General features: G+C 45.9%; 1 protein-coding gene across 1 annotated transcript in view; it reads left to right on the forward strand.

Annotated features, from left to right (window-relative positions):
• Positions 1–24,882, forward strand: part of LOC138666947 (zinc finger protein 271-like) — a 57,555-nt gene extending 32,673 nt beyond the window's left edge. The window contains exon 6 of the mRNA XM_069755145.1: positions 18,623–24,882. Within this exon, the coding sequence (XP_069611246.1) occupies positions 18,623–20,463 (1,841 nt within the window). The 3' untranslated portion in view covers positions 20,464–24,882. The remainder of the gene's footprint in view (positions 1–18,622) is intronic.
• Positions 24,883–26,497: the final 1,615 nt, after the last annotated feature.

The raw sequence follows: 26,497 nt of genomic DNA on the forward strand, positions 1-26,497 counted from the left end.
TTTCACCTATTATAACTGGTGAAATATTACAATCCAGCCATGGCCGATGCTGCAATATCATCGGCCATGGCTGGAAACACTAATGTGCCCCCACCCACCCCACCGATCGCCCCCCCAGCCCTCCGATCTGTCCGGTACACTGCTCTGGCTCCCCTCCGTCCTGTGCTCCGCTCCCCCCGTGCTCTTGTCCGCTCCCCCCGTGCTCCAATCACCCTCCCCATGCTCCAATCACCCCCCTGCACTCCGATCCACCCCCCCGTGCTCCGTTCCACCCCACCCCTGTGCTCCGTTCCACCCCCCCGTGCTCCGTTCCACCCCTCCCGTACTCCGTTCCACCCCTCCCGCGCTCTGATCCACCCCCCATGCTCCGATCCCCCCCCCTGTGCTCCCCCCACCCCATCATACTTACCGATCCTGCCAGGGTCCGTCCGTCTTCTCCCTGGGCGCCGCCATCTTCCAAAATGGCGGGCGCATTCGCAGTGCGCCCGCCGAATCTGCCGGCCGGCAGATTCGTTCCAAAGTGCATTTTGATCACTGAGATATAATCTATCTCAGTGATCAAAATAAAAAAAATAATAAATGACCCCCCCCCCCCCTTTGTCACCCCGACAATAAAGAAAATAAAGATTTTTTTTTTCCACTAATGTTAGAATAGGGCTAGGGTTAGGGCTAGGGTTAGGGTTAGGGTTTCGGTATGTGCACACGTATTCTGGTCCTCTGCGGATTTTTCCGCTGCGGGTTTGATAAATCCGCAGTGCTAAACCGCTGCGGATTTATGGCGGATTTACCGCGTTTTTTCTCCGCATTTCACTGCGGTTTTACAACTGCGATTTTCTATTGGAGCAGTTGTAAAACCGCTGCGGAATCCGCACAAAGAAGTGACATGCTGCGGAATGTAAACCGCTGCGTTTCCTGTTGTGAATTCTGTGGTCGAGCTCCCTCCTGTGGTCACAAGTGGTACTTCGGCTGATTCTGTCTATGGGCTTCCGTTGGTGGATGTGAGTGGTACTGCGGCTTCTGAGTTTCCTTCCTCAGGTGATGAGGTTAAGTCGTTAGTTGCTGCTCTATTTAACTCCACCTAGTGCTTTGATCCTGGCCTCCAGGCAATGTTCTAGTATTGGTCTTGCTTCCTCCTGGATCGTTCCTGTGGCCAGTCTATCCTGCATTAGCTAAGTTTTGCTTGTGTTGTTTTTGTTTGCTATTTTTTCTGTCCAGCTTGCTATATTGGTTTTTCTTGCTTGCTGGAAGCTCTGGGACGCAGAGGGAGCACCTCCGTACCATTAGTCCGTGCGGAGGGTCTTTTTGCCCCCTCTGCGTGGTTGTTTGTAGGGTTTTGTGTTGACTCAAAGCTATCTTTCCTATCCTCGGTCTGTTCAGTAAGTCGGGCCTCACTTTGCTAAAATCTATTTCATCTCTGTGTTTGTATTTTCATCTTAACTCACAGTCATTATATGTGGGGGGCTGCCTTTTCCTTTGGGGAATTTCTCTGAGGCAAGGTAGGCTTATTTTTCTATCTTCAGGGCTAGCTAGTTTCTCAGGCTGTGCCGAGTTGCATAGGGAGCGTTAGGCGCAATCCACGGCTACCTCTAGTGTGATATGATAGGATTAGGGATTGCGGTCAGCAGAGTTCCCACGTCTCAGAGCTCGCTCTATGTTAGTAACTATCAGGTCACTTTGTGTGCTCTTAACCACTAGGTCCATTGTGGTTCTGAATTACCTATTCATAACAGTTTCCGTACAGTTTTTCCGCAGCATGTGTACAGCGATTTTTGTTTCCCATAGGTTTACATTGAATTGTAAACTCATGTGAAACTGCTGCGGATCCGCAGCGTTTTCCGCAGCGTGTGCACATACCTTTAGAATTAGGCTATGTGCACACGGTACGGATTTGGCTGCGGATCCGCAGCGGATAGGCCGCTGCGGATTCGCAGCAGAGTTCCATCAGGTTTACAGTACCATTTAAACCTATGGAAAACCAAATCCGCTGTGCCCATGGTGCGGAAAATACCCCACGGAAACGCTGCGTTGTATTTTCCGCAGCATGTCAATTCTTTGTGCGTATTCCGCAGCGTTTTACACCTGTTCCTCAATAGGAATCCGCAGATGAAATCCGCACAAAAAACACTGGAAATCCGCGGAAAATCCGCAGGTAAAACGAATCCGCAACGTGGACACATAGCCTTAGGGTTAGGGTTGGAATTAGGGTTGTGGTTAGGGTTGTGATTAGGGTTATGGCTACAGTTGGGATTAGAGTTAGGGGTGTGGGGGGGTTAGTGTTGGAGGTAGAATTGAGGGGTTACCACTGTTTAGGCACATCAGGGGTCCCCAAACGCAACATGGCGCCACCATTGATTCCAGCCAATCTTTTATTCAAAAAGTCAAATGGTGCTCCCTCCCTTCCGAGCCCCGACGTGTGCCCAAACAGTGGTTTACCCCCACATATGGGGTACCAGCATACTCAGGATAAACTGCGCAACAATTACTGGGGTCCAATTTCTCCTGTTACCCTTGTGAAAATAAAAAAATTGCTTGCTAAAACAAAAATGATTTTTTATTTTCACGGCTCTGCGTTGTAAACGTCTGTGAAGCACTTGGGGGTTCAAAGTGCTCACCACACATCTAGATAAGTTCCTTGTGGGGTCTAGTTTCTAAAATGGGGTCACTTGTGGGGGGTTTCTACTGTTTAGGCACATCAGGGGCTCTGCAAACGCAACGTGACGCCCGCAGACCATTCCATCAAAGTCTGCATTTCAAAAGTCACTACTTCCCTTCTGAGCCCCGACGTGTGCCCAAACAGTGGTTTACCTCCACACATGGGGTATCAGCGTACTCAGGAGAAACTGGACAACAACTTTTGGGGTCCAATTTCTCCTTTTACCCTTGGGAAAATAAAAAATTCTGGGCTAAATAATTATTTTTGAGGAAAGAAAACGTATTTATTATTTTCACGGCTCTGCATTATAAACTTCTGTGAAGCACTTGGGGGTTCAAAGTGCTCACCACACATCTAGATAAGTTCCTTTCGGGGTCTAGTTTCCAAAATGGGGTCACTTGTGGGGGGTTTCTACTGTTAAGCCACATCAGGGGCTCTGCAAACGCAACGTGACGCCCACAGAGCATTCCATCAAAGTCTGCATTTCAAAACGTCACTACTTCACTTCCGAGTCCCGGCATGTGCCCAAACAGTGGTTTACCCCCACATATGGGGTATCGGCGTACTCAGGAGAAACTGGACAACAACTTTTGGGGTCAAATTTCTCCTGTTACCCTTGGGAAAATAAAAAATTGCAGGCTAAAAGATCATTTTTGAGAAAATAATTTTTTATTTTATTTTCATGGTTCTGCGTTATAAACTTCTGTGAAGCACTTGGGGGTTCAAAGTCCTCACCACACATCTAGATTAGTTCCTTTGGGGGTCTAGTTTCCAAAATGGGGTCATTTCTGGGGGATCTCCAATGTTTAGGCACACAGGGGCTCTCCAAACGTGACATGGTGTCCGCTAATGATTGGAGCTAATTTTCCATTTAAAAAGCCAAATGGCGTGCCTTCCCTTCCGAGCCCTGCCGTGCGCCCAAACAGTGGTTTACCCCCACATATGGGGTATCAGCGTACTCAGGACAAACTGGACAACAACATTTGGGGTCCAATTTCTCCTATTACCCTTGGCAAAATAGGAAATTCCAGGCTAAAAAATCATTTTTGAGGAAAGAAAAATTATTTTTTATTTTCATGGCTCTGCGTTATAAACTTCTGTGAAGCACCTGGGGGTTTAAAGTGCTCAATATGCATCTAGATAAGTTCCTTGGGGGGTCTAGTTTCCAAAATGGGGTCACTTGTGGGGGAGCTCCAATGTTTAGGCACACAGGGACTCTCCAAACGCGACATGGTGTCCGCTAACAATTGGAGCTAATTTTCCATTCAAAAAGTCAAATGGCGCGCCTTCTCTTCCGAGCCCTGCCGTGTGCCCAAACAGTGGTTTACCCCCACATATGCGGTATCGGCGTACTCGGGAGAAATTGCCCAACAAATTTTATGATCCATTTTATCCTGTTGCCCATGTGAAAATGAAAAAATTGAGGCGAAAATATTTTTTTTGTGAAAAAAAAGTACTTTTTCATTTTTACAGATCAATTTGTGAAGCACCTAGGGGTTTAAAGTGCTTACTGGGCATCTAGATAAGTTCCTTGGGGGGTCTAGTTTCCAAAATGGGGTCACTTGTGGGGGAGCGCCAATGTTTAGGCACACAGGGGCTCTCCAAACGTGACATGGTGTCCGCTAACGATGGAGATAATTTTTCATTCAAAAAGTCAAATGGCGCTCCTTCCCTTCCGAGCCTTACCATGTGCCCAAACAGTGGTTTACCCCCACATGTGAGGTATTCGTGTACTCAGGAGAAATTGCCCAACAAATTTTAGGATCCATTTTATCCTGTTGCCCATGTGAAAATGAAAAAATTGAGGCTAAAAGAATTTTTTTGTGAAAAAAAAGTACTTTTTCATTTTTACGAATCAATTTGTGAAGCACCTGGGGGTTCAAAGTGCTCACTATGCATCTAGATATGTTCCTTGGGGCGTCTAGTTTCCAAAATGGGGTCACTTGTGGGGGAGCTCCAATTTTTAGGCACACGGGGGCTCTCCAAACGTGACATGGTGTCCGCTAAAGAGTGGAGCCAATTTTTCATTCAAAAAGTCAAATGGCGCTCCTTCCCTTCCAAGCCCTGCCGTGTGCCTAAACAGTGGTTTACCCCCACATATGAGGTATCAGCGTACTCAGGACAAATTGGACAACAACTTTCGTGGTTCAGTTTCTCCTTTTACCATTGGGAAAATAAAAAAAATTGTTGCTAAAAGATCATTTTTGTGACTAAAAAGTTAAATGTTCATTTTTTCCTTCCATGTTGCTTCTGCTGCTGTGAAGCACCTGAAGGGTTAATAAACTTCTTGAATGTGGTTTTGAGTACCTTGAGGGGTGCAGTTTTTAGAATGGTGTCACTTTTGGGTATTTTCAGCCATATAGACCCCTCAAACTGACTTCAAATGTGAGGTGGTCCCTAAAAAAAATGGTTTTGTAAATTTCGTTGTAAAAATGAGAAATCGCTGGTCAAATTTTAACCCTTATAACTTCCTAGCAAAAAAAAATTTTGTTTCCAAAATTGTGCTGATGTAAAGTATACATGTGGGAAATGTTATTTATTAACTATTTTGTGTCACATAACTCTCTGGTTTAACAGAATAAAAATTCAAAATGTGAAAATTGCGAAATTTTCAAAATTTTTGCCAAATTTCCGTTTTTATCACAAATAAACGCAGAATTTATTGACCTAAATTTACCACTAACATGAAGCCCAATATGTCACGAAAAAACAGTCTCAGAACCGCTAGGATCCGTTGATGCGTTCCTGAGTTATTACCTCATAAAGGGACACTGGTCAGAATTGCAAAAAACGGCAAGGTCTTTAAGGTCAAAATAGGCTGGGTCATGAAGGGGTTAATATAACACTGTATTTGGCCTACTTGTTTTGTTGGCCCTACTAACGGTGTCTGCCGCTCCTTGATGTTCTCCTACACTGAACAAACCAGTGCCGCCTGTTTACTTCTGTTACCAATTTTGAACTGCATTTAGCCTACTTACTGATTTGGGCCTACTCACTGTGTCAGCCTCTCATTACAGTTGTACTCCACTGAACAAAGCAATGCCCCCTGGTTAGTCCTGTTACCAATTTTGAACTGCATTTAGCCCACTTTATTATTTGAGCCTATATCTGTGTTTCCTCCTCATCCTGCCCATTGCCCAGCCAGTGATAGATGAGTCTGCTGGTACATTGACCCAGAACGTTACATTCCCCATGCACGTTACACAGCCAGAATGTGACTCTGCTGAAAGTCAGGTTCCCCTTCCCGCATACCATACCACCTTACACGGGGACAAAGAGGAAGGTGCAGATGAAAGTGCAGGTTCCTTCATCAGGTGGGGGGAGGAATACTGGTTGGCGACGTCACTGGCACAGGGCCCCTCATAGTACGCAAAAGTGTCGCTGCCGGTGGGAGGCGCCCCCGCCGTGCAAACACACCACCGTACTTTGAGGGGCCCTGTGCCAGTGCCAATGCCAACGAGTGGGCCCCCCTTGTTTGCTCAGGATCACAGCACTTGCAAAGTTTAAATACTTACCTCTCCCTGCTCCACTGCCGTGACGTGGTCCAGATTTCCTGGGCCCACTAAATACTTGAACTAGCCCTACCCCCCACAACTTTAGCCAAATGACCCCCAATTTCCAATGCCTTACTATTATTAAAAGGTAAATTAAGATTGACAAGCTTCAGTAACAAGAATGGATGTTTTTGCCATTAAAATGGGCACTGTAGGTGTTTTCCTGGCCTCCACTCACTGCCAACTATGCTCCCCCATTGACTTGCATTGGGTTTCGTGTTTCGGACGATCCCCGACTTTTTGCGATAATCGGCTGATTCCACTCGACTCGACTTTTGAGATAGTCGGGTTCCGCGAAACCCGACTCGACCCTAAAAAACTAAGTCGCTCAACCCTAGTAACAACAATTTTAACCACGTGTGTAGGAGGGCTGAATATTTTGATTCTACAGCCACTTTCCACACTTTCCAGAAATTAACATGCAGTGGAATTTGGAGAGTGAAAATTACACATTTGCCATTTTATTACCCAACACTTAGTGCCCAGATTGTGTTCACTATAATATTCCTAAATACAGGGATCCTAAATTTCGTTTTTGCACACTGCAAGACTCAGGAGTGAGAGCGGATTTTGCTGGATTGGTTTATAGAAACCCTGTTGCTTTTTAACAGCTTAGAGCTACTAATAGTGTGGGAACCTCTATTTTTCCATTGACAGATGATGGACCTGAGTGGGGACTTGTTTTTGTGAGATGAGATTTGATATTATTTTCGACTACATAACATTGTGTAACAACTCTGCTGGCATCACGGCATGGCTTCACATCTCTCACACAATCTTACCCACTGCTCCAGGCCATGATGTGGTTTCTGTTTCATGCCAGCTCCATGTTCTGTGTCTCTGCTCTGTGCATGCTTCATGGCTATTTGTATAGGGGGCCGGCGCCTGAACTCTCTGGTTGTTATAGGAATCAGGTGCATCTGTCTAATCAGTTCCTGACCAATTACCAAGAGGCCTCCTGTATATAGTGCAGCTCCACCCTGTGCTCTGGGCCTGTGCAATGTGTTAGCTCAGTTAGTGTTTAGCTGCTGAGTTTGCCTGGCCTTGCTCTGAGTTACTCCCTCTCTGGAGGCTTTTCTCTGTGCTATTGCCTTGATCTTGTAGTCCGCCCTCCAGGAGGCAGAATATCCTGGTCCCTGTGTCTTTGTCCCTGTGTCTTGTTCCATTGCCTTGTCTGTACTTTGTCTTTTCTCGGTCTCCTTGTCTGTGGCTTCCTTCCCTGCTTTGTCTTTCCTTGTGTTCTCAGTCTGTTTACACTCCGCACTCTTGCGGCTCTGCACTCAGTCCTTGCTTCGCACTCTCTGGCTTTGCTCTGTGGCTCCGCTCTTTGCGGTTCTATCTGGCTCCGCTCTTTGCGGTTCTATCTGGCTCCGCCTCCTGTGTTTCTGCACTTGGCTCTGTCTCTGCTCTTGGCTCCGCCTCCAGCGTCTCCGCTCTTGGCGTTACCTCTAGCGTCTCCGCTCTTGGCTCCGCCTCCAGCGTCTCCGCTCTTGGCTCCGCCTCCAGCATCTCCGCTCTTGGCTCCGCCTCCAGCGTCTCTGCTCTTGGCTCCGCCTCCAGCGTCTCAGCTCTTGGCTCCGCCTCCAGCGGCTCCGCTCTTGGCTCCGCCTCCAGCGGCTCTGCTCTTGGCTCCGCCTCCAGCGGCTCCGCTCTTGGCTCCGCCTCTTGCGGCTCCGCCCTTGGCACTGCCTTCTCCTCTTCTCTTTGCTCCACCTTCTACTCGTACTCAGCCTCCTGCGTTTCTGTTCTTGGTTCTAGCTCTTGTGCTTTCGCTCTGCATCCGCTCTTGCGGTCTTTCTCTACTTGTTACTTAGTCCTCCTGTCTGAACAGGTTCCAACCTGTTTCACATACCTGCCTGCAGACTGGTCCCTACCGGTTCTTCCTATGTTCCAGCCGTACCCGCCTGCCTACCAGAGAGCCAGCCGTGTCCGCCTGCCCGCCAGTGTCTCTGTTGTACCCGTCTGCCTGCCTGTGTCCCAGCCGTGCCCGCCTGTCAGCCAGAGTGCCAGCCGTGCCCGCTCCGTTCCTTAGTGGGATCAGCAGCCACAGCCAGACATCACCCTGGAGTGGCACCTAGTAGCTTCCTATTGTACAAGTCTGACCTCACCATCAGAGGCTCCAGCGAACACCTAGGAAGCTACTTAGTTACGCCCCTTCCAGGGAAGTTTGGTCTGTGGTCCAGTGGGTACACACCCCCGTATGCCCGTGCCAACCAGTCTGGGCGCGTGCGTGACAGTTTGCACAGGCCATGGTCCCTGCTGAGTCCCATGTGCCTTCGCTCTCGGAGCAAGATGAACTCTCTTCTTGCCAGTATTGGCCTCCGAGGAAAATGTTTACCCAGTCTGAAAGCCAGTCCTTCACTGCTCCATCCCCTATTGTCATCTCTAATGAGCTGTTTGATCGAATTCAAGCCTGCGCTCCTAATGACGAATCCAAGCCAGCAGATCCTCCATGCTACTATGGGGACCCAAAGCAATGTCGTGTGTTCCTGGAGCGGTGCTTGTATTATTTCAAGTGGCATGCTACCCAATTCCCCACTGACTGGTTGAAAGTAAGTTTCTTAATGGCCTACCTTAGAGGAGATGCTTTGATGTGGTGCGACCCCCTTTGGGAAGCAGGGGACCCCATCATCTTGAATCTGCCGGCCTTCCTGGTGGCCTTCTGTAAAGCCTTCGATGAGCCAACTACTGCATCTCCTGAAAAGTCTTCCCCTTCTAGCTCACAGAGACGGTCCAGACGAAAGAAACCTGTAGGTAAACCGTCACTTCCATCCATGACCGTCCAAGACTCATCTGTTCCACAACCCGCCAAAACGGCCACCCGACCAAGATCCAAGAGGTCTAATAAGAGGGGTCTGGCAAATCTGCAGTCTGAATCTGGTGCTGAGATTGTAATACGGTATCCCTGTGGTTGTAAAGAACATTCAGATGGTCTTTGCCCTGTGAGGCCTGTACTCCAAAACCCTGGGCCAGTAGGAGAGGCTGCCCCTGGCGAGAGTACTTCCTTTCCGTCAAAGTTAATGACTGTTTCTCTGCCTTCTGGGAGCTTTGGTGTGTTTGAGCCGCCTATCATTCGGAGTCAGTGCATGGTCTCCGTTCTACAGCTCCAGAACCCGGTGTGGGCGTTGCCTGATAATGGCCGAGCCCTGCTAAAGAGCAGTCTGGTCCTGCTAGGACAACTACAGCTCCAAGTTGGAGCCTTATACACGAAGAAGTTTGTTTTCCGTATGCTGTCTGTTATGCCCATGGGACATTCTGAGCCAAGGACTCTACCACCTGCTCTGGTCAAGAGTTCCAGTAAAGTGCTTCGTTTGAACTTACCCAGTCTTGAGAAGTGTCTGGTTCCCATGCATCAAAGACTCTCAGCAGTGTCATCTTCTTCAGCTGGTCTGCTAGTCGTCGAGTCAAGATGTGCTGACGTCACCGAAGATGGGGAAACGGTGACGAGGTCTCCACACATCTCCAGCGACTATACCAGTAAACAGTTAGTCGTCGAGTCAAGGTGTGCTGACGTCACTCAAGATGGGGAAACGGTGACGATGTCTCCACACATCTCCAGCGACTATACCAGTAAACAGGCCTTTCCCCGGGAAGGAACAACCACGGGAAGGGCAGCATCCTATGAAGGAAAGCCACCTATGCCAAGCATGGTATCCATCCACAGACAGCTGTTTCGGGGTGTTTGCCCCTCATCAGTGTGGAGTAGGAATCTGGCTATTAGGAGCAGTGCCTAGTAAAAAGGCCAATCATCTGTGCCTTTATAGCCTTTTTACTAGGCACTGCTCCTAATAGCCAGATTCCTACTCCACACTGATGAGGGGCAAACACCCCGAAACAGCTGTCTGTGGATGGATACCATGCTTGGCATAGGTGGCTTTCCTTCATAGGATGCTGCCCTTCCCGTGGTTGTTCCTTCCCGGGGAAAGGCCTGGCTATTCACTGCTTGCGTCGAGAAACACGTGATGGTGTCTCCGCAGCTTCTTTACATGCATCTGCATATTTCCCATAAGGGATGGGGGCAGTGTTCTGGAATCACTGCGTTGAGAAACACGTGATGGTGTCTCCGCGGTGTTGGATGTTTTGGTCTCCCCGAGGCCAATCATCTGTGCCTTTATATACCAGTAAACAGTTAGTCGTCGAGTCAAGGTGTGCTAACGTCACTGAAGATGGGGAAGCGGTGACTATCTCTTCACACATCTCCCACGACTATTCCTGTAATCCTTTCCTAGGAACATCCCCGCCGTTTGGACGATTTCTTCTGGATAACGGGCAGAGGATGGTTCCTATGTGGATACCTTCAGCGTCCTTGTGGCCGGCTGGTGACGATTTCAAAACAGAAGTTTGTTCACCTCAATTTTTCTCTGACCCGATGGAGCTGTTGTTCTCCACTCTCATCTCTAATGACTTTTCTTGTGTTCCGTACCTAAGAACATCTCTGCTACCTGTCGGGCAAAAGTTGAATCCTATGAGAAGGCTTCCAGTTTCCATGTGTCCGGCTGGTGAAGATGTTAAGACAGCAGCATTCAATTCCCTGTTAGCTGTCTACCTGAAGGAGGTGGTCCAGCTCATTGTGGAAGCTAACCCTGTTGAGCACCAAGAGACTTTGTTTTATGAGATTCCTGGTGACCCGCCTGCCTTATTCTACCCTGAAGATGTCATGTTGGCCTGGACTATGTGTGCTCCTATCCTTCTTCTACAAGTTATTCTGGCGGGCTTGAAGAAGAGGGGCCGTAAAGGGGGGGTACTGTAACAACTCTGCTGGCATCACGGCATGGCCTCACATCTCTCACACAATCTTACCCACTGCTCCAGGCCTTGGTGTGGTTTCTGTTTCATGCCAGCTCCATGTTCTGTGTCTCTGCTCTGTGCATGCTTCATGGCTATGTGTATAGGGGGCCGGCGCCTGAACTCTCTGGTTGTTATAGGAATCAGGTGCATCTGTCTAATCAGTTCCTGACCAATTACCAAGAGGCCTCCTGTATATAGTGCAGCTCCACCCTGTGTTCTGGGCCTGTGCAATGTGTTAGCTCAGTTAGTGTTTAGCTGCTGAGTTTGCCTGGCCTTGCTCTGAGTTACTCCCTCTCTGGAGGCTTTTCTCTGTGCTATTGCCTTGATCTTGTAGTCCACCCTCCAGGAGGCAGAATATCCTGGTCCCTGTGTCTTTGTCCCTGTGTCTTGTTCCATTGCCTTGTCTGTACTTTGTCTTTTCTCGGTCTCCTTGTCTGTGGCTTCCTTCCCTGCTTTGTCTTTCCTTGTGTTCTCAGTCTGTTTACACTCCGCACTCTTGCGGCTCTGCACTCAGTCCTTGCTTCGCACTCTCTGGCTTTGCTCTGTGGCTCTGCTCTTTGTGGTTCTATCTGGCTCCGCTCTTTGCGGTTCTATCTGGCTCCGCCTCCTGTGTTTCTGCACTTGGCTCCGTCTCTGCTCTTGGCTCCGCCTCCAGCGTCTCCGCTCTTGGCGTTACCTCTTGTGAATTCTGTGGCAGAGCTCCCTCCTGTGGTCACAAGTGGTACTTTGGCTGATTCTCTCTGTGAGCTTCCGTTGGTGGAGGAAAGTGGTACTGCGGCTTCTGAGTTTCCTTCCTCAGGTGATGTGGTGAAGTCGTTAGGTGCTGCTCTATTTAACTCCACCTAGTGCTTTGATCCTGGCCTCCAGTCAATGTTCTAGTATTGGACCTGTTTCCTCCTGGATCGTTCCTGTGGCCTGCTGCTCTGTATAGCTAAGTTCTGCTTTGCTATTTTGTTTGCTGTTTTTTTCTGTCCAGCTTGTCTATTTGTTTTTTACTGCTTGCTGGAAGCTCTGGGACGCAGAGGGTGTACCTCCGTGCCGTTAGTTCGGTACGGAGGGTCTTTTTGCCCCCTTTGCGTGGTTTTTGTAGGGTTTTGTGTTGACCGCAAAGTTACCTTTCCTATCCTCGCTCTGTTCAGAAAGTCGGGCCTCACTTTGCTAAATCTATTTCATCTCTACGTTTGTCTTTTCATCTTAACTCACAGTCATTATATGTGGGGGCTGCCTTTTCCTTTGGGGTATTTCTCTGAGGCAAGGTAGGCTTATTTTCTATCTTCAGGCTAGCTAGTTTCTCAGGCTGTGCCGAGTTGCATAGGGAGCGTTAGGCGCAATCCACGGCTGCCTCTAGTGTGGTTGGAGAGGATTAGGGATTGCGGTCAGCAGAGTTCCCACGTCTCAGAGCTCGTTCTATGTTTTTGGGTTATTGTCAGGTCACTGTATGTGCTCTGACCTCTATGTCCATTGTGGTACTGAATTACCTTATCATAACAGTACTGGAGGCCCAAAGTACTAATGATTCTCAATAGAGGGAAAAAAGAAGTTCTGAGACCATTTTTTTTTCTCTGCACTGTGTTTTGCCTTTTTTTCCCCTAGACATTTGGGTGGTTCAGGACACAGGTGTAGCGATGGACATTAAAGGTCTGTCTTCATGTGTGGATCAGCTCACGGCAAGAGTACAAAATATTCAAGACTTTGTGGTTCAGAATTCTATGTTAGAACCGAGAATTCCTATTCCTGATTTGTTTTTTGGAGATAGAACTAAATTTCTGAGTTTCAAAAATAATTGTAAACTATTTCTGGCTTTGAAACCTCGCTCCTCTGGTGACCCAGTTCAACAAGTTAGGATCATTATTTCTTTTTTAAGTGGCGACCCTCAGGACTGGGCATTTTCTCTTGCGTCAGGAGATCCTGCATTAAAGGGAACCTGTCACCCCGTTTTTGAAAGATGAGATATAAATAGTGTGAAATAGGGGCAGAGCTGGGCTTTACATTAGTGTCCTTTTGGTGCCTTTATTCCCCCGGGATGCTGCTGAAATACCTTTGTGAAGTGTCCGTTTTGTCCTGTCAGTCAAGTTGGTCAGGTCGAATGGGCGTTGTAAAATAGCGGTTCCTCCCCCTGATTCTCGGCTTGTCTTTCGTAAACGCGATCTGTGAATAGCACAGATCGCGCTTTTTCTTAGCGCCTGCGCAGTGAATTTGCCTCCGGCGCCTGCGCATTATGTTTTGCCCATCTGTGGGCAAAGCATAATTGACATCATTGCGCATGCGCGGGCCTTCACTTTAGCCGGGGTGCCCCGGAAGTTGTCATATCGGCAAAGTGTTATTCTGGATGCCGTATCTCATCCCACACTGCGAGCGTAAGGCAGGCGAGCGATCTTGGCACAAAACTTACGCTCGCAGTGTGGGATGAGATACGGCATCCAGAATAACACTTTGCCGATATGACAACTTCCGGGGCACCCCGGCTAAAGTGAAGGCCCGCGCATGCGCAATGATGTCAATTATGCTTTGCCCACAGATTGCCGGAGGCAAATTCACTGCGCAAGCGCTAAACATAACGCCAACGGCGGAACTAAACTTCGCAGGGAATTGCATGAGGTGGGGGAGGAACCGCTATTTTACAACGCCCATTCGACCTGACCAACTTGACTGACAGGACAAAACGGACACTTCACAAAGGTATTTCAGCAGCATCCCGGGGGAATAAAGGCACCAAAAGGACACTAATGTAAAGCCCAGCTCTGCCCCTATTTCACACTATTTATATCTCATCTTTCAAAAACGGGGTGACAGGTTCCCTTTAAGTAATATCGATGCGTTTTTCCTGGCGCTCGGATTGCTGTACGATGAACCTAATTCAGTGGATCAGGCAGAGAAAAACTTGCTGGCTCTGTGTCAGGGTCAGGATGAGATAGAGGTATATTGTCAGAAATTTAGAAAGTGGTGCGCTCGCAGCTATTTTCAGAAAAGGTCTCTCTGAAGCCCTTAAGGATGTCATGGTGGGATTTCCTATGCCTGCTGGTCTGAATGAGTCTATGTCTTTGGCCATTCAGATCGGTCGACGCTTGCGTGAGCGTAAATCTGTGCACCATTTGGCGGTATTACCTGAGCTTAAACCTGAGCCTGTGCAGTGCGATAGGACTTTGACCAGAGTTGAACGGCAAGAACACAGACGTCTGAATGGGCTGTGTTTCTACTGTGGTGATTCCACTCATGCTATCTCTGATTGTCCTAAGCGCACTAAGCGGTTCGCTAGGTCTGCCACCATTGGTACGGTACAGTCAAAATTTCTTCTGTCCGTTACCTTGATCTGCTCTTTGTCATCATATTCTGTCATGGCATTTGTGGATTCAGGCGCTGCCCTGAATTTAATGGACTTGGAGTATGCTAGGCGTTGTGGGTTTTTCTTGGAGCCCTTGCAGTGTCCTATTCCATTGAGAGGAATTGATGCTACGCCTTTGGCCAAGAATAAGCCTCAGTACTGGACCCAGCTGACCATGTGCATGGCTCCTGCACATCAGGAGGTTATTCGCTTTCTGGTGTTGCATAATCTGCATGATGTGGTCGTGTTGGGGTTGCCATGGCTACAAGTCCATAATCCAGTATTAGATTGGAAATCCATGTCTGTGTCCAGCTGGGGTCATCCTAGGGGCTCTGGTGAGGGTTCGGTGACCCCTCCTCAAGGGGGGGGTACTGTTGTGAATTCTGTGGCAGAGCTCCCTCCTGTGGTCACAAGTGGTACTTCGGCTGATTCTCTCTGTGAGCTTCCGTTGGTGGAGGAAAGTGGTACTGCGGCTTCTGAGTTTCCTTCCTCAGGTGATGTGGTGAAGTCGTTAGGTGCTGCTCTATTTAACTCCACCTAGTGCTTTGATCCTGGCCTCCAGTCAATGTTCTAGTATTGGACCTGTTTCCTCCTGGATCGTTCCTGTGGCCTGCTGCTCTGTATAGCTAAGTTCTGCTTTGCTATTTTGTTTGCTGTTTTTTTCTGTCCAGCTTGTCTATTTGTTTTTTACTGCTTGCTGGAAGCTCTGGGACGCAGAGGGTGTACCTCCGTGCCGTTAGTTCGGTACGGAGGGTCTTTTTGCCCCCTTTGCGTGGTTTTTGTAGGGTTTTGTGTTGACCGCAAAGTTACCTTTCCTATCCTCGCTCTGTTCAGAAAGTCGGGCCTCACTTTGCTAAATCTATTTCATCTCTACGTTTGTCTTTTCATCTTAACTCACAGTCATTATATGTGGGGGCTGCCTTTTCCTTTGGGGTATTTCTCTGAGGCAAGGTAGGCTTATTTTCTATCTTCAGGCTAGCTAGTTTCTCAGGCTGTGCCGAGTTGCATAGGGAGCGTTAGGCGCAATCCACGGCTGCCTCTAGTGTGGTTGGAGAGGATTAGGGATTGCGGTCAGCAGAGTTCCCACGTCTCAGAGCTCGTTCTATGTTTTTGGGTTATTGTCAGGTCACTGTATGTGCTCTGACCTCTATGTCCATTGTGGTACTGAATTACCTTATCATAACAGTACTGGAGGCCCAAAGTACTAATGATTCTCAATAGAGGGAAAAAAGAAGTTCTGAGACCATTTTTTTTTCTCTGCACTGTGTTTTGCCTTTTTTTTCCCCTAGACATTTGGGTGGTTCAGGACACAGGTGTAGCGATGGACATTAAAGGTCTGTCTTCATGTGTGGATCAGCTCACGGCAAGAGTACAAAATATTCAAGACTTTGTGGTTCAGAATTCTATGTTAGAACCGAGAATTCCTATTCCTGATTTGTTTTTTGGAGATAGAACTAAATTTCTGAGTTTCAAAAATAATTGTAAACTATTTCTGGCTTTGAAACCTCGCTCCTCTGGTGACCCAGTTCAACAAGTTAGGATCATTATTTCTTTTTTAAGTGGCGACCCTCAGGACTGGGCATTTTCTCTTGCGTCAGGAGATCCTGCATTAAGTAATATCGATGCGTTTTTCCTGGCGCTCGGATTGCTGTACGATGAACCTAATTCAGTGGATCAGGCAGAGAAAAACTTGCTGGCTCTGTGTCAGGGTCAGGATGAGATAGAGGTATATTGTCAGAAATTTAGAAAGTGGTGCGCTCGCAGCTATTTTCAGAAAAGGTCTCTCTGAAGCCCTTAAGGATGTCATGGTGGGATTTCCTATGCCTGCTGGTCTGAATGAGTCTATGTCTTTGGCCATTCAGATCGGTCGACGCTTGCGTGAGCGTAAATCTGTGCACCATTTGGCGGTATTACCTGAGCTTAAACCTGAGCCTGTGCAGTGCGATAGGACTTTGACCAGAGTTGAACGGCAAGAACACAGACGTCTGAATGGGCTGTGTTTCTACTGTGGTGATTCCACTCATGCTATCTCTGATTGTCCTAAGCGCACTAAGCGGTTCGCTAGGTCTGCCACCATTGGTACGGTACAGTCAAAATTTCTTCTGTCCGTTACCTTGATCTGCTCTTTGTCATCATATTCTGTCATGGCATTTGTGGATTCAGGCGCTGCCCTGAATTTAATGGACTTGGAGTATGCTAGGCGTTGTGGGTTTTTCTTGGAGCCCTTGCAGTGTCCTATTCCATTGAGAGGAATTGATGCTACGCCTTTGGCCAAGAATAAGCCTCAGTACTGGACCCAGCTGACCATTTGCATGGCTCCTGCACATCAGGAGGTTATTCGCTTTCTGGTGTTGCATAATCTGCATGATGTGGTCGTGTTGGGGTTGCCATGGCTACAAGTCCATAATCCAGTATTAGATTGGAAATCCATGTCTGTGTCCAGCTGGGGTCATCCTAGGGGCTCTGGTGAGGGTTCGGTGACCCCTCCTCAAGGGGGGGGTACTGTTGTGAATTCTGTGGCAGAGCTCCCTCCTGTGGTCACAAGTGGTACTTCGGCTGATTCTCTCTGTGAGCTTCCGTTGGTGGAGGAAAGTGGTACTGCGGCTTCTGAGTTTCCTTCCTCAGGTGATGTGGTGAAGTCGTTAGGTGCTGCTCTATTTAACTCCACCTAGTGCTTTGATCCTGGCCTCCAGTCAATGTTCTAGTATTGGACCTGTTTCCTCCTGGATCGTTCCTGTGGCCTGCTGCTCTGTATAGCTAAGTTCTGCTTTGCTATTTTGTTTGCTGTTTTTTTCTGTCCAGCTTGTCTATTTGTTTTTTACTGCTTGCTGGAAGCTCTGGGACGCAGAGGGTGTACCTCCGTGCCGTTAGTTCGGTACGGAGGGTCTTTTTGCCCCCTTTGCGTGGTTTTTGTAGGGTTTTGTGTTGACCGCAAAGTTACCTTTCCTATCCTCGCTCTGTTCAGAAAGTCGGGCCTCACTTTGCTAAATCTATTTCATCTCTACGTTTGTCTTTTCATCTTAACTCACAGTCATTATATGTGGGGGCTGCCTTTTCCTTTGGGGTATTTCTCTGAGGCAAGGTAGGCTTATTTTCTATCTTCAGGCTAGCTAGTTTCTCAGGCTGTGCCGAGTTGCATAGGGAGCGTTAGGCGCAATCCACGGCTGCCTCTAGTGTGGTTGGAGAGGATTAGGGATTGCGGTCAGCAGAGTTCCCACGTCTCAGAGCTCGTTCTATGTTTTTGGGTTATTGTCAGGTCACTGTATGTGCTCTGACCTCTATGTCCATTGTGGTACTGAATTACCTTATCATAACAGTTACCTCCAGCATCTCCGCTCTTGGCTCCGCCTCCAGCGTCTCCGCTCTTGGCTCCGCCTCCAGCGTATCTGCTATTGGCTCCGCCTCCAGCGTCTCTGCTCTTGGCTCCGCCTCCAGCGGCTCCGCTCTTGGCTCCGCCTCCAGCGGCTCCGCTCTTGGCTCCGCCTCCAGTGGCTCCGCCTCTTGCGGCTCCGCCCTTGGCTCTGCCTTCTCCTTCTCTTCGCTCCACCTTCTACTCGCACTCAGCCTCCTGCGTTTCTGTTCTTGGTTCTAGCTCTTGTGCTTTCGCTCTGCATCCGCTCTTGCGGTCTTTCTCTACTTGTTACTTAGTCCTCCTGTCTGAACAGGTTCCAACCTGTTTCACATACCTGCCTGCAGACCGGTCCCTACCGGTTCTTCCTATGTTCCAGCCGTACCCGCCTGCCTACCAGAGAGCCAGCCGTGTCCGCCTGCCCGCCAGTGTCTCTGTTGTACCCGTCTGCCTGCCTGTGTCCCAGCCGTGCCCGCCTGTCAGCCAGAGTGCCAGCCGTGCCCGCTCCGTTCCTTAGTGGGATCAGCAGCCACAGCCAGACATCACCCTGGAGTGGCACCTGGTAGCTTCCTATTGTACAAGTCTGACCTCACCATCAGAGGCTCCAGGGAACACCTAGGAAGCTACTTAGTTACGCCCCTTCCAGGGAAGTTTGGTCTGTGGTCCAGTGGGGCCACACCCCCGTATGCCCGCGCCAACCAGTCTGGGCGCGTGCGTGACACATTGATTGTTTTTTTTATTCAATATTTGGGATGCAGAATGAGCAAACTGTTGCACACTACACACTACTGATTCGTCTAATAAGGTTTTCTATTAGACTGTGAACTGTCATTGTTTTGGTAAATGATTAGTTTTTTTTACACAGCTTGCTAATTTTTATGGACAGTTTAAGTCGAAATGTTCAAAAATATAAAATTCAAGGATATTTTATTTGAAAATAATTTTTTTTTTCTTAGCAGATGACTGTACTCGGAGATCAGAGGTACAGCTGACATCTTCAATTTTTAAATCAGATGATCTCGAAATCCTACAGGATGCAACTGCATTGAATGCCATGACTTCAGATATACCATCATCCCCTCACAGCAAAGATCTGTCATCTGATCCTTTGAAACAGGTCCTGTCTTCTGATTTATTACTGACTACAAAGGAAAATGAAAGTCACAAAATAAGCATTAAAACACAATCTGCTCCTAAAGAAAAGAAGTTATTTTCACATTCAGAATATGGACATACCATAGACCAAAGAACCCACACAGGGGAGAAGCCTTTTTCCTGTTCAGAATGTAGGAAATATTTTAACCAGAAATCAGATTTGCATAAGCACCAGAGAATTCACACAGGGGAGAAGCCTTATTCATGTTTAGAATGTGGGAAATGTTTTAACGAGAAATCAGATTTGGTTGTGCACCATAGAACTCACACAGGGGAGAAGCCTTTTTACTGTTCAGAATGTGGGAAATGTTTTCACCGAAAATCAGATTTGGTTAAGCACCAGAGAATCCACACAGGGGGGAAACCTTATTCATGTTTGGAATGTGGGAAATGTTTTAACGAGAAATCAGATTTGGTTGTGCACCATAGAACCCACACAGGGGAGAAGCCTTTTTGCTGTTCAGAATGTGGGAAATGTTTTAACCGAAAATCAGGTTTGGTTAAGCACCAGAGAATCCACACAGGGGGGAAGCCTTATTCATGTTCGGAATGTGGGAAATGTTTTAACGAGAAAGCAGATTTGGTTGTGCACCATAGAAATCACACAGGGGAGAAGCCTTTTTGCTGTTCAGAATGTGGGAAATGTTTTAACCGAAAATCAGATTTGGTTAAGCACCAGAGAATCCACACAGGGGAGAAGCCTTATTCATGTTCAGAATGTGGGAAATGTTTTAATGAGAAAACAGGTTTGGCTGTGCACCATAGAACTCACACAGGGGAGAAGCCATTTTCCTGTTCAACCTGTGGGAAATGTTTTAAGCATAAATCAGATTTTGTTGCGCACCAGAGAACCCATACAGGGGAGAAGCCTTTTTCCTGTTCAGAATGTGGGAAGTGTTTTAACCAGAAAACAAATTTGTTTAAGCACCAGAGAAGTCACACAGGAGTGAAGCATTTTTCCTGTTCAGAATGTGGGAAATATTTTAACCATAAATTTATTCTTGTTGCTCACCAGAGAACTCACACAGGGGAGAAGCCTTTTTCATGTTCAGCATGTGGGAAATGTTTTGTGAATAAATCAAATCTTCTTAGTCACCAGAGAACTCACACAGAGGAAAAGCCTTTTTCATGTTCAGAATGTGGGAAATGTTTTAACCACAAATGTAATCTTGTTACACACCAGAGAACTCACACAGGGGAGAAGCCTTTTTCCTGTTCAGAATGTGGGAAATGTTTTAACCAGAAATCAGATTTGCTTAAGCACCAGAGAATTCACACAGGGGAGAAGCCTTATTCATGTTTAGAATGTGGGAAATGTTTTAACGAGAAATCAGATTTGGTTGTGCACCATAGAACTCACACAGGGGAGAAGCCTTTTTCCTGTTCAGTATGTGGAAAATGTTTTACACAGAAATCAAACTTTGTTAAGCACCAAATAACTCACACAAGGGAGAAACCTTTTTGCTGTTCAGAATGTGGGAAAAGTTTTAAGCGTAAATCAGATTTTGTTATGCACCTGAGAACCCACACAGGGGAGAAGCCTTTTTCATGTTCAGAATGTGGGAAATGTTTTAAACAGAAATCAGATTTTGCTAGTCACAAAATAATTCACACAGAGGAGAAACGTCTTTCATGCGATTAATGTGGAAAATATTTTACACAGAAATTAACTCTTAATAAACATCAGAGCAGTCACACAGGTGAGAAGCCCTTTTCATGTTCAGAATGTTGGAAATGTTTTAACCAATAATTGCATTTTCTTAAAGTGGTTGTCCACTATTAAAGCAATACCTTGTGGTTCCTAATGTTTGGCTTTGTTAACCCCTTTCCCACCTTGGACGTATCCATATGTCCCTGTAACCTGGGTCATAGTGACATCTTGATGATTTTGCACTCACACGGCCTGTGCAAGCTCCCGCTACTTTAATCTCCTAAGTGATGTGATCAAACTCACAGCAGTCCGCCTCTTTGCCTTTGGATCGGAGACCCTGCAACATCTTTTTGGGGTCCTGATCGTTGCCATGGTGACCCAATGTCGTGATGATGACCTGAGCTAGCAAAGTTGCTTTATCATAATCGGCAACTTTGTGTGTCAGAGCAGCGGTGACAGTTTGCATAGCATAGGGATGCTCCTGCATCCCCATGCTATACAAGTGATCAGCCTGGAAAAAGTGAAATTCCCATAGTGGAACAAAGTAAAAAATGTTAAAGAAAGTAAAAAAAAAAAATTATAAAAAATGTAAAAATATAAAAAAAGATCAAAACTAAAAAGTAAAAATATATTGTACCCATAAGTAAATATTTGAATAAAAAAATATAAGCAATAAAAGTACACATTTGGTATTGTCGCTTCCAGACCGAATAGACCTACCACTATTTAACCACTTTGGTGGACACCATAAAAATTAAATAAAAAAACAAGACAAACATTGCTTTGTCATCATTCCGTTGAACAAAAGGTGGGATTTTTATCAAAAATCAAAAAAATAAAACTGTGGTATCGCTGTAATCAAACTGTCTTATCAATTTTACCACATGCGGAGTGACATAACAAAAATAATCCTGAATTGCTGATTTTTGTTCATTCTTCCTCCCAAAAATCAGAATAGAATGCGATCAAAGAGTGTCATGAGTGTGATATTGGTACTAATAAAAACGTCAACTCGTCTTGCAAAAAACATGCCCTGACATGATATGGTGATGTGCAATAAAAAGCATTTTTTAAGCGTGTGACAGCAGCCAAGCAAAAAAACATATAAATCTAAAGTTGCCTAATCACTTATACCGCACAAGTAATGATGTAAAAAATAAATAAAACCAATTCTTCACCTGCTGTTTTGTTAGTTCTGTCTCCCAAAGATCGCAGTAAGGCTTGGCTCACATTTATCCTGCGCTGAGCGCTTACACCAATGTAAATCTCTGAAATATGTGATTCAGACTGAACCCCAGCAGAATATTCCCTATAGTGAGGAAGATGGAGGCACTGTGGACTCCATAGGACCTCTGAACCGGTGGTGTCCATCTTTTTAGGACTGCATAAAAGTGCTGTTGGACACAGTTTTGTGCATCTCTGAAAAGGACAACGCTGAACAGAGGCCAGACAGAGTTCAGAATAACTCTGTTGCCTCATTAAAGTGAATGGATCCCTTGGGGGTTTCATATGAATCTCGTCACTTGGAGATTTAGATGAAAACTCCATAGTAAGTACTCAGCGTAGAATGCTTTATAAATGTAATCCCATAATCCCAAACATTATGTAAAATGTTCCCAATAAAAGCTTCAAATCAATCCACAAAAAAGCAAGTTCCCACTCAGGTCTGTCATCTGTTAACGGAAATATAGGGGGCTTCCATGTTACTGGTAGCACAAAGGCTCTGGAAAAGTGAAATGGCTTCGTAACCTTCCAAAGATATTCAGCGAATTCTGCACTCTCAAATACAAATGCCTCCCCTCCCTTCTGAACCCCACAGTGTAACTAAACCACATATAATGTAGACGTTTGGCATTTCTAAAGCAACGAGAGCCCGCCTAACTTATGGCTGTGTGTCTCCAGAAGCATGAGGTGGGCATAATGTACTGGTGCCTGCAACGTACTGATGATAGCAACATACTGGTCACTACAACGTACTGGTCACTACAACGGCAGTTTGCACTTTTCACATGGCAACATTCATTGCTGCTTGTTTCTGGAAAACACCCATGGAGTCAAAATCGTCACTGCACCTGTAGATAAATTCCCAGAGGGGCATATTTTCCAAAATGGGCTCAATTGAGGGGGGATTCTGCTTTTCTAGCAATTAGGGGCGCTGTATATGGAGTCTGCAAGCTATTATAGCAAAATCTGCGCTCCAGGAGGCAAATAGCGCTCTGTCCCTTCCTTGTCTCTAGTATGGCGAAGCAGTACTGTTCAGCCACATATGGGGTATTGCCACGTTCAATAGAACTTGTGGGACAAATTAGGATGCCATTTTTACACACGTCTTGAGTGAAAATGTAAATTCTGGGCGCTAAAACAAAATTTTGGTGTTTAAAAAAGTAGGTTTTTTTCGACACTGCCCAATGATAGAAAATTATACGACATACCCGTGGTGTCAACATGATCACTGCACCCCTAGGTGAATTCGTTTAGAGGTGTAGTTTATAAAATGGAGTCACTTATGTGGGGTTCTGGCAACTCAGGGGCTCTCCCAGAGGGTCAAGGCACCCGCGAACCATAATAGTAAAATCTGCACTGTAGTATGCGGTCCTTCACTTCTGAGCTTTGCACTGTGCCTCAAAAAATTTTCCCAATTACATGTAGGGTATTGACGCACTCAGGAAAAAACGGATCTCAGTTTGTTTGAAAAAAAATTCTATTATCCCTTAGAAAAAATAATAACTTGGGGCTAAAACAATATTATAGTGGTAAAAATGTAATTGTTTCTTCACCGCTCAATGGTATAAAATTCTGCGAGTCACATGTGCTGTCAATATTATCACTGCACCCCTAAATGAATTCATAGGGAAGTGTAGTTTGTAATATGGGAGGGTTCTGTTCTGGCACCTCAACGGCTCTGCCAATGTGACATCACCCTCAAACCATTCCAGCAAAATCCGAACTCCCATATGGCACCTCTTCCCTTCTGAGCTGTGCACTGTGCCTCAAAAGTAGTATTCTCCCACATTTGGGGTATCCGCATACTCAAGAGAAATTTCAAAACAAATTGTATGGTGCAATTTCTCCTGTTACCCTTGGGACTAAAATCTCATTTTTATGAGGAAAATGTAATTTTTTATTTTCATGGCTCAACGTTATAAATTTCTGTGAAGCATCAAGGTGCTCACCACACATCCAAATACATTTCTTGAGGGTTCTAGTTTCCAAAGTTGGGTCATTTGTGGGGGTTTCCACTGTTCAGGCACATCAGGGGCTCTCAAAACGGGACATAGCATCCACTAATGATTCCAGCAAATTCTACATTCAAAAATTAAAATGACGCTCCGTCCCTTCTGAGCCCTGCCGTGCGCCCAAATAGTAGTTCTCTCCCTCACGTGGGAGTATCAATGTACTCAGGAGAAATTGCACCATACAATTTGTTGTGTAATTTCTCCTGTTACCCTTATAAAAATGCTAAATTTGAGGCTGAAATAATATTTTTGTGGGGAAAATGTGATTTTTCACGGCTCAACGTTATACACTTCTGTGAAGCCCTCAAGAATTCAATGTGCTCACCACACATCTAGATCCATTCCCCGAGGGGTCTAGTTTCCAAAATGGCATCTCTTTGAGGGGGATTTTAACTGTTTACGCACATCAAGGGCTCTTCAAACGCGACATGGAATCTGCTAATTCTTCCAGCAAATATTGCATTCAGTTAGTCAAATGGCACTCCTTCCCCACCAAGCTCTGCTGTGCACCCAAATAGTGGTTTTCCTCCACATATGCCATATTATCATGCTCAGTATGAATTGCACAACAAATTTTGGGGTCTGTTTTCTTCTTGTAAACCTTGTGAAAATAAAAAAAATTGGGGTCTAAAGTATTTTTTTTGGGGAAAAAAAGTTGAATGTTCATTTTTTTTGGTTAATTTTTTTTCCACATTTAAAAAATTCCTATGAAGGACCTGAAGAACCTGAAGGGTTAATAAACTTTTTCAATGTGGTTTTGAGCAGCTTGAGGGGTGCAGTTTTTAGAATGGTGTGACTTTTGGGTATTTTCTGTCATATAGGCCCCTCTAAATCACTTCAAATGTGAGGTGATCCCTAAAAAAAAAATTGTGTAAATTATTTTTCAAACATTTTTTGGGAAAAAGGAGAAATTGCTGGTCAACTTTTAATCTTTATAACTTCCTAGCAAAAAAAATGTTTCAGAAAAATGTGTAAAGTAGACATGTGGGAAATGTTATTTATTAAAGTCATACAGAGAAGATACAGCTGACTGTACCACTAGGACGCCAAAAAAGTAATTAACTGCTCTCCGCCAGCATCGACTCCAGCCAGTAACCGGACTTCGGGTGCTATTGCCAGAGAATTTCAACAACGTGTGGATGCAAATAGACAAAGGATGGCAGCACTCACCAGTCTTGAAGGCAGGTAATATTTTATTGTGATAAAATCTTCACGGCTCGGGGGTGCATGTGCAGATGAGTGTGCAGGTCAAACGACGGCCGTTTCGCCCAACTCAGGCGCTTCAGCAGGTAAGTGGGGAGACGAACATGACGCTGGAAGAAATATCTGCCTAGGCAGGCCCTTCTCCCGCCCCACTCCGCCCACCCACTATACAAAAACACAACACGTTAAAATCAATTAAAAACAAATGAACAAGTGACAAAACTTTGCGCTTAATATGACACAAATGTCCTATGTGTACCTCATAGTGTAAATGTTATTATTGAGAGAGAATATTTACATACAGTGGCTATTCACAACATAATTAAACCTAAGTTTGCAATTAATGCTTTCATAGTTCTAACCGATCTGAAGCAGAACTAATAGACATATTTTAAGGACTTAGTGCCGATGTTCAAACTTACCAGAAGGAACGCAGTCCTCCTGAATGCTGTAAAGCAATATACCCAGATGCAGTAACGCGGATGAAATGGGAGGGACATAGAATGCATACATCGTGTAACGTTAAAGGTAAACTAAATCCTGCATAACTTTTTATAGCAATGTGTTGCTTACAGGGAACGTGAGTTATAAGAAGATTGACATGTCCACCTTCTCATTTAGACCTAAAGGGCCCATCGCTCCTGTTTTCATTATCCACCTGGCCTCTTTTCTCAGCAGCTGGTTATGGAGGTCTCCTCCTCTCTCAGATTTAGTTACTTTTTCAATTTTTCTAAAGTTGCTATTAGAAAAAACTGGCACGTGCTGGAAAGAGATAAGGATCTGGCCAGTATAGTAGCGAAGGGCCCACTAATATCAAATAGGCGCAGCACAAAAATTAAAGATGTATTGGTGCGGAATCGCATTACACAAGAGAGGAAAAGCAATTGGTCACAAAAAAGCGTCCCTAGCGGGAACAATCGATGCGGACATTATCCATATTGTGACTACCACATAACAGAGCGACTCTTAAACATCGGACCCATTACTCATAAACTTACTCACTTTATATCATGCAAGTCAGACTATGTCGTATACGTACTTTTCTGCCCATGTGGGCGGTTCTATATAGGAAAAACCATACGGTGCCTATATATACGATTTAGGGCACATTTCAAATCGGTCACATCGGGCAGAGGAGTACCTCGACTTATTAATCATATTCGAGAGGTCCACGGGGGGAACCCAAAAGTCTTGTCCTTCGCTGGAATTGAAAAAGTAACTAAATCTGAGAGAGGAGGAGACCTCCATAACCAGCTGCTGAGAAAAGAGGCCAGGTGGATAATGAAAACAGGAGCGATGGGCCCTTTAGGTCTAAATGAGAAGGTGGACATGTCAATCTTCTTATAACTCACGTTCCCTGTAAGCAACACATTGCTATAAAAAGTTATGCAGGATTTAGTTTACCTTTAAGGTTACACGATGTATGCATTCTATGTCCCTCCCATTTCATCCGCGTTACTGCATCTGGGTATATTGCTTTACAGCATTCAGGAGGACTGCGTTCCTTCTGGTAAGTTTGAACATCGGCACTAAGTCCTTAAAATATGTCTATTAGTTCTGCATTAGATCGGTTAGAACTATGAAAG

Source organism: Ranitomeya imitator, chromosome 2 (assembly GCF_032444005.1).
Source record: "Ranitomeya imitator isolate aRanImi1 chromosome 2, aRanImi1.pri, whole genome shotgun sequence".
NCBI lineage: Eukaryota > Metazoa > Chordata > Amphibia > Anura > Dendrobatidae > Ranitomeya > Ranitomeya imitator.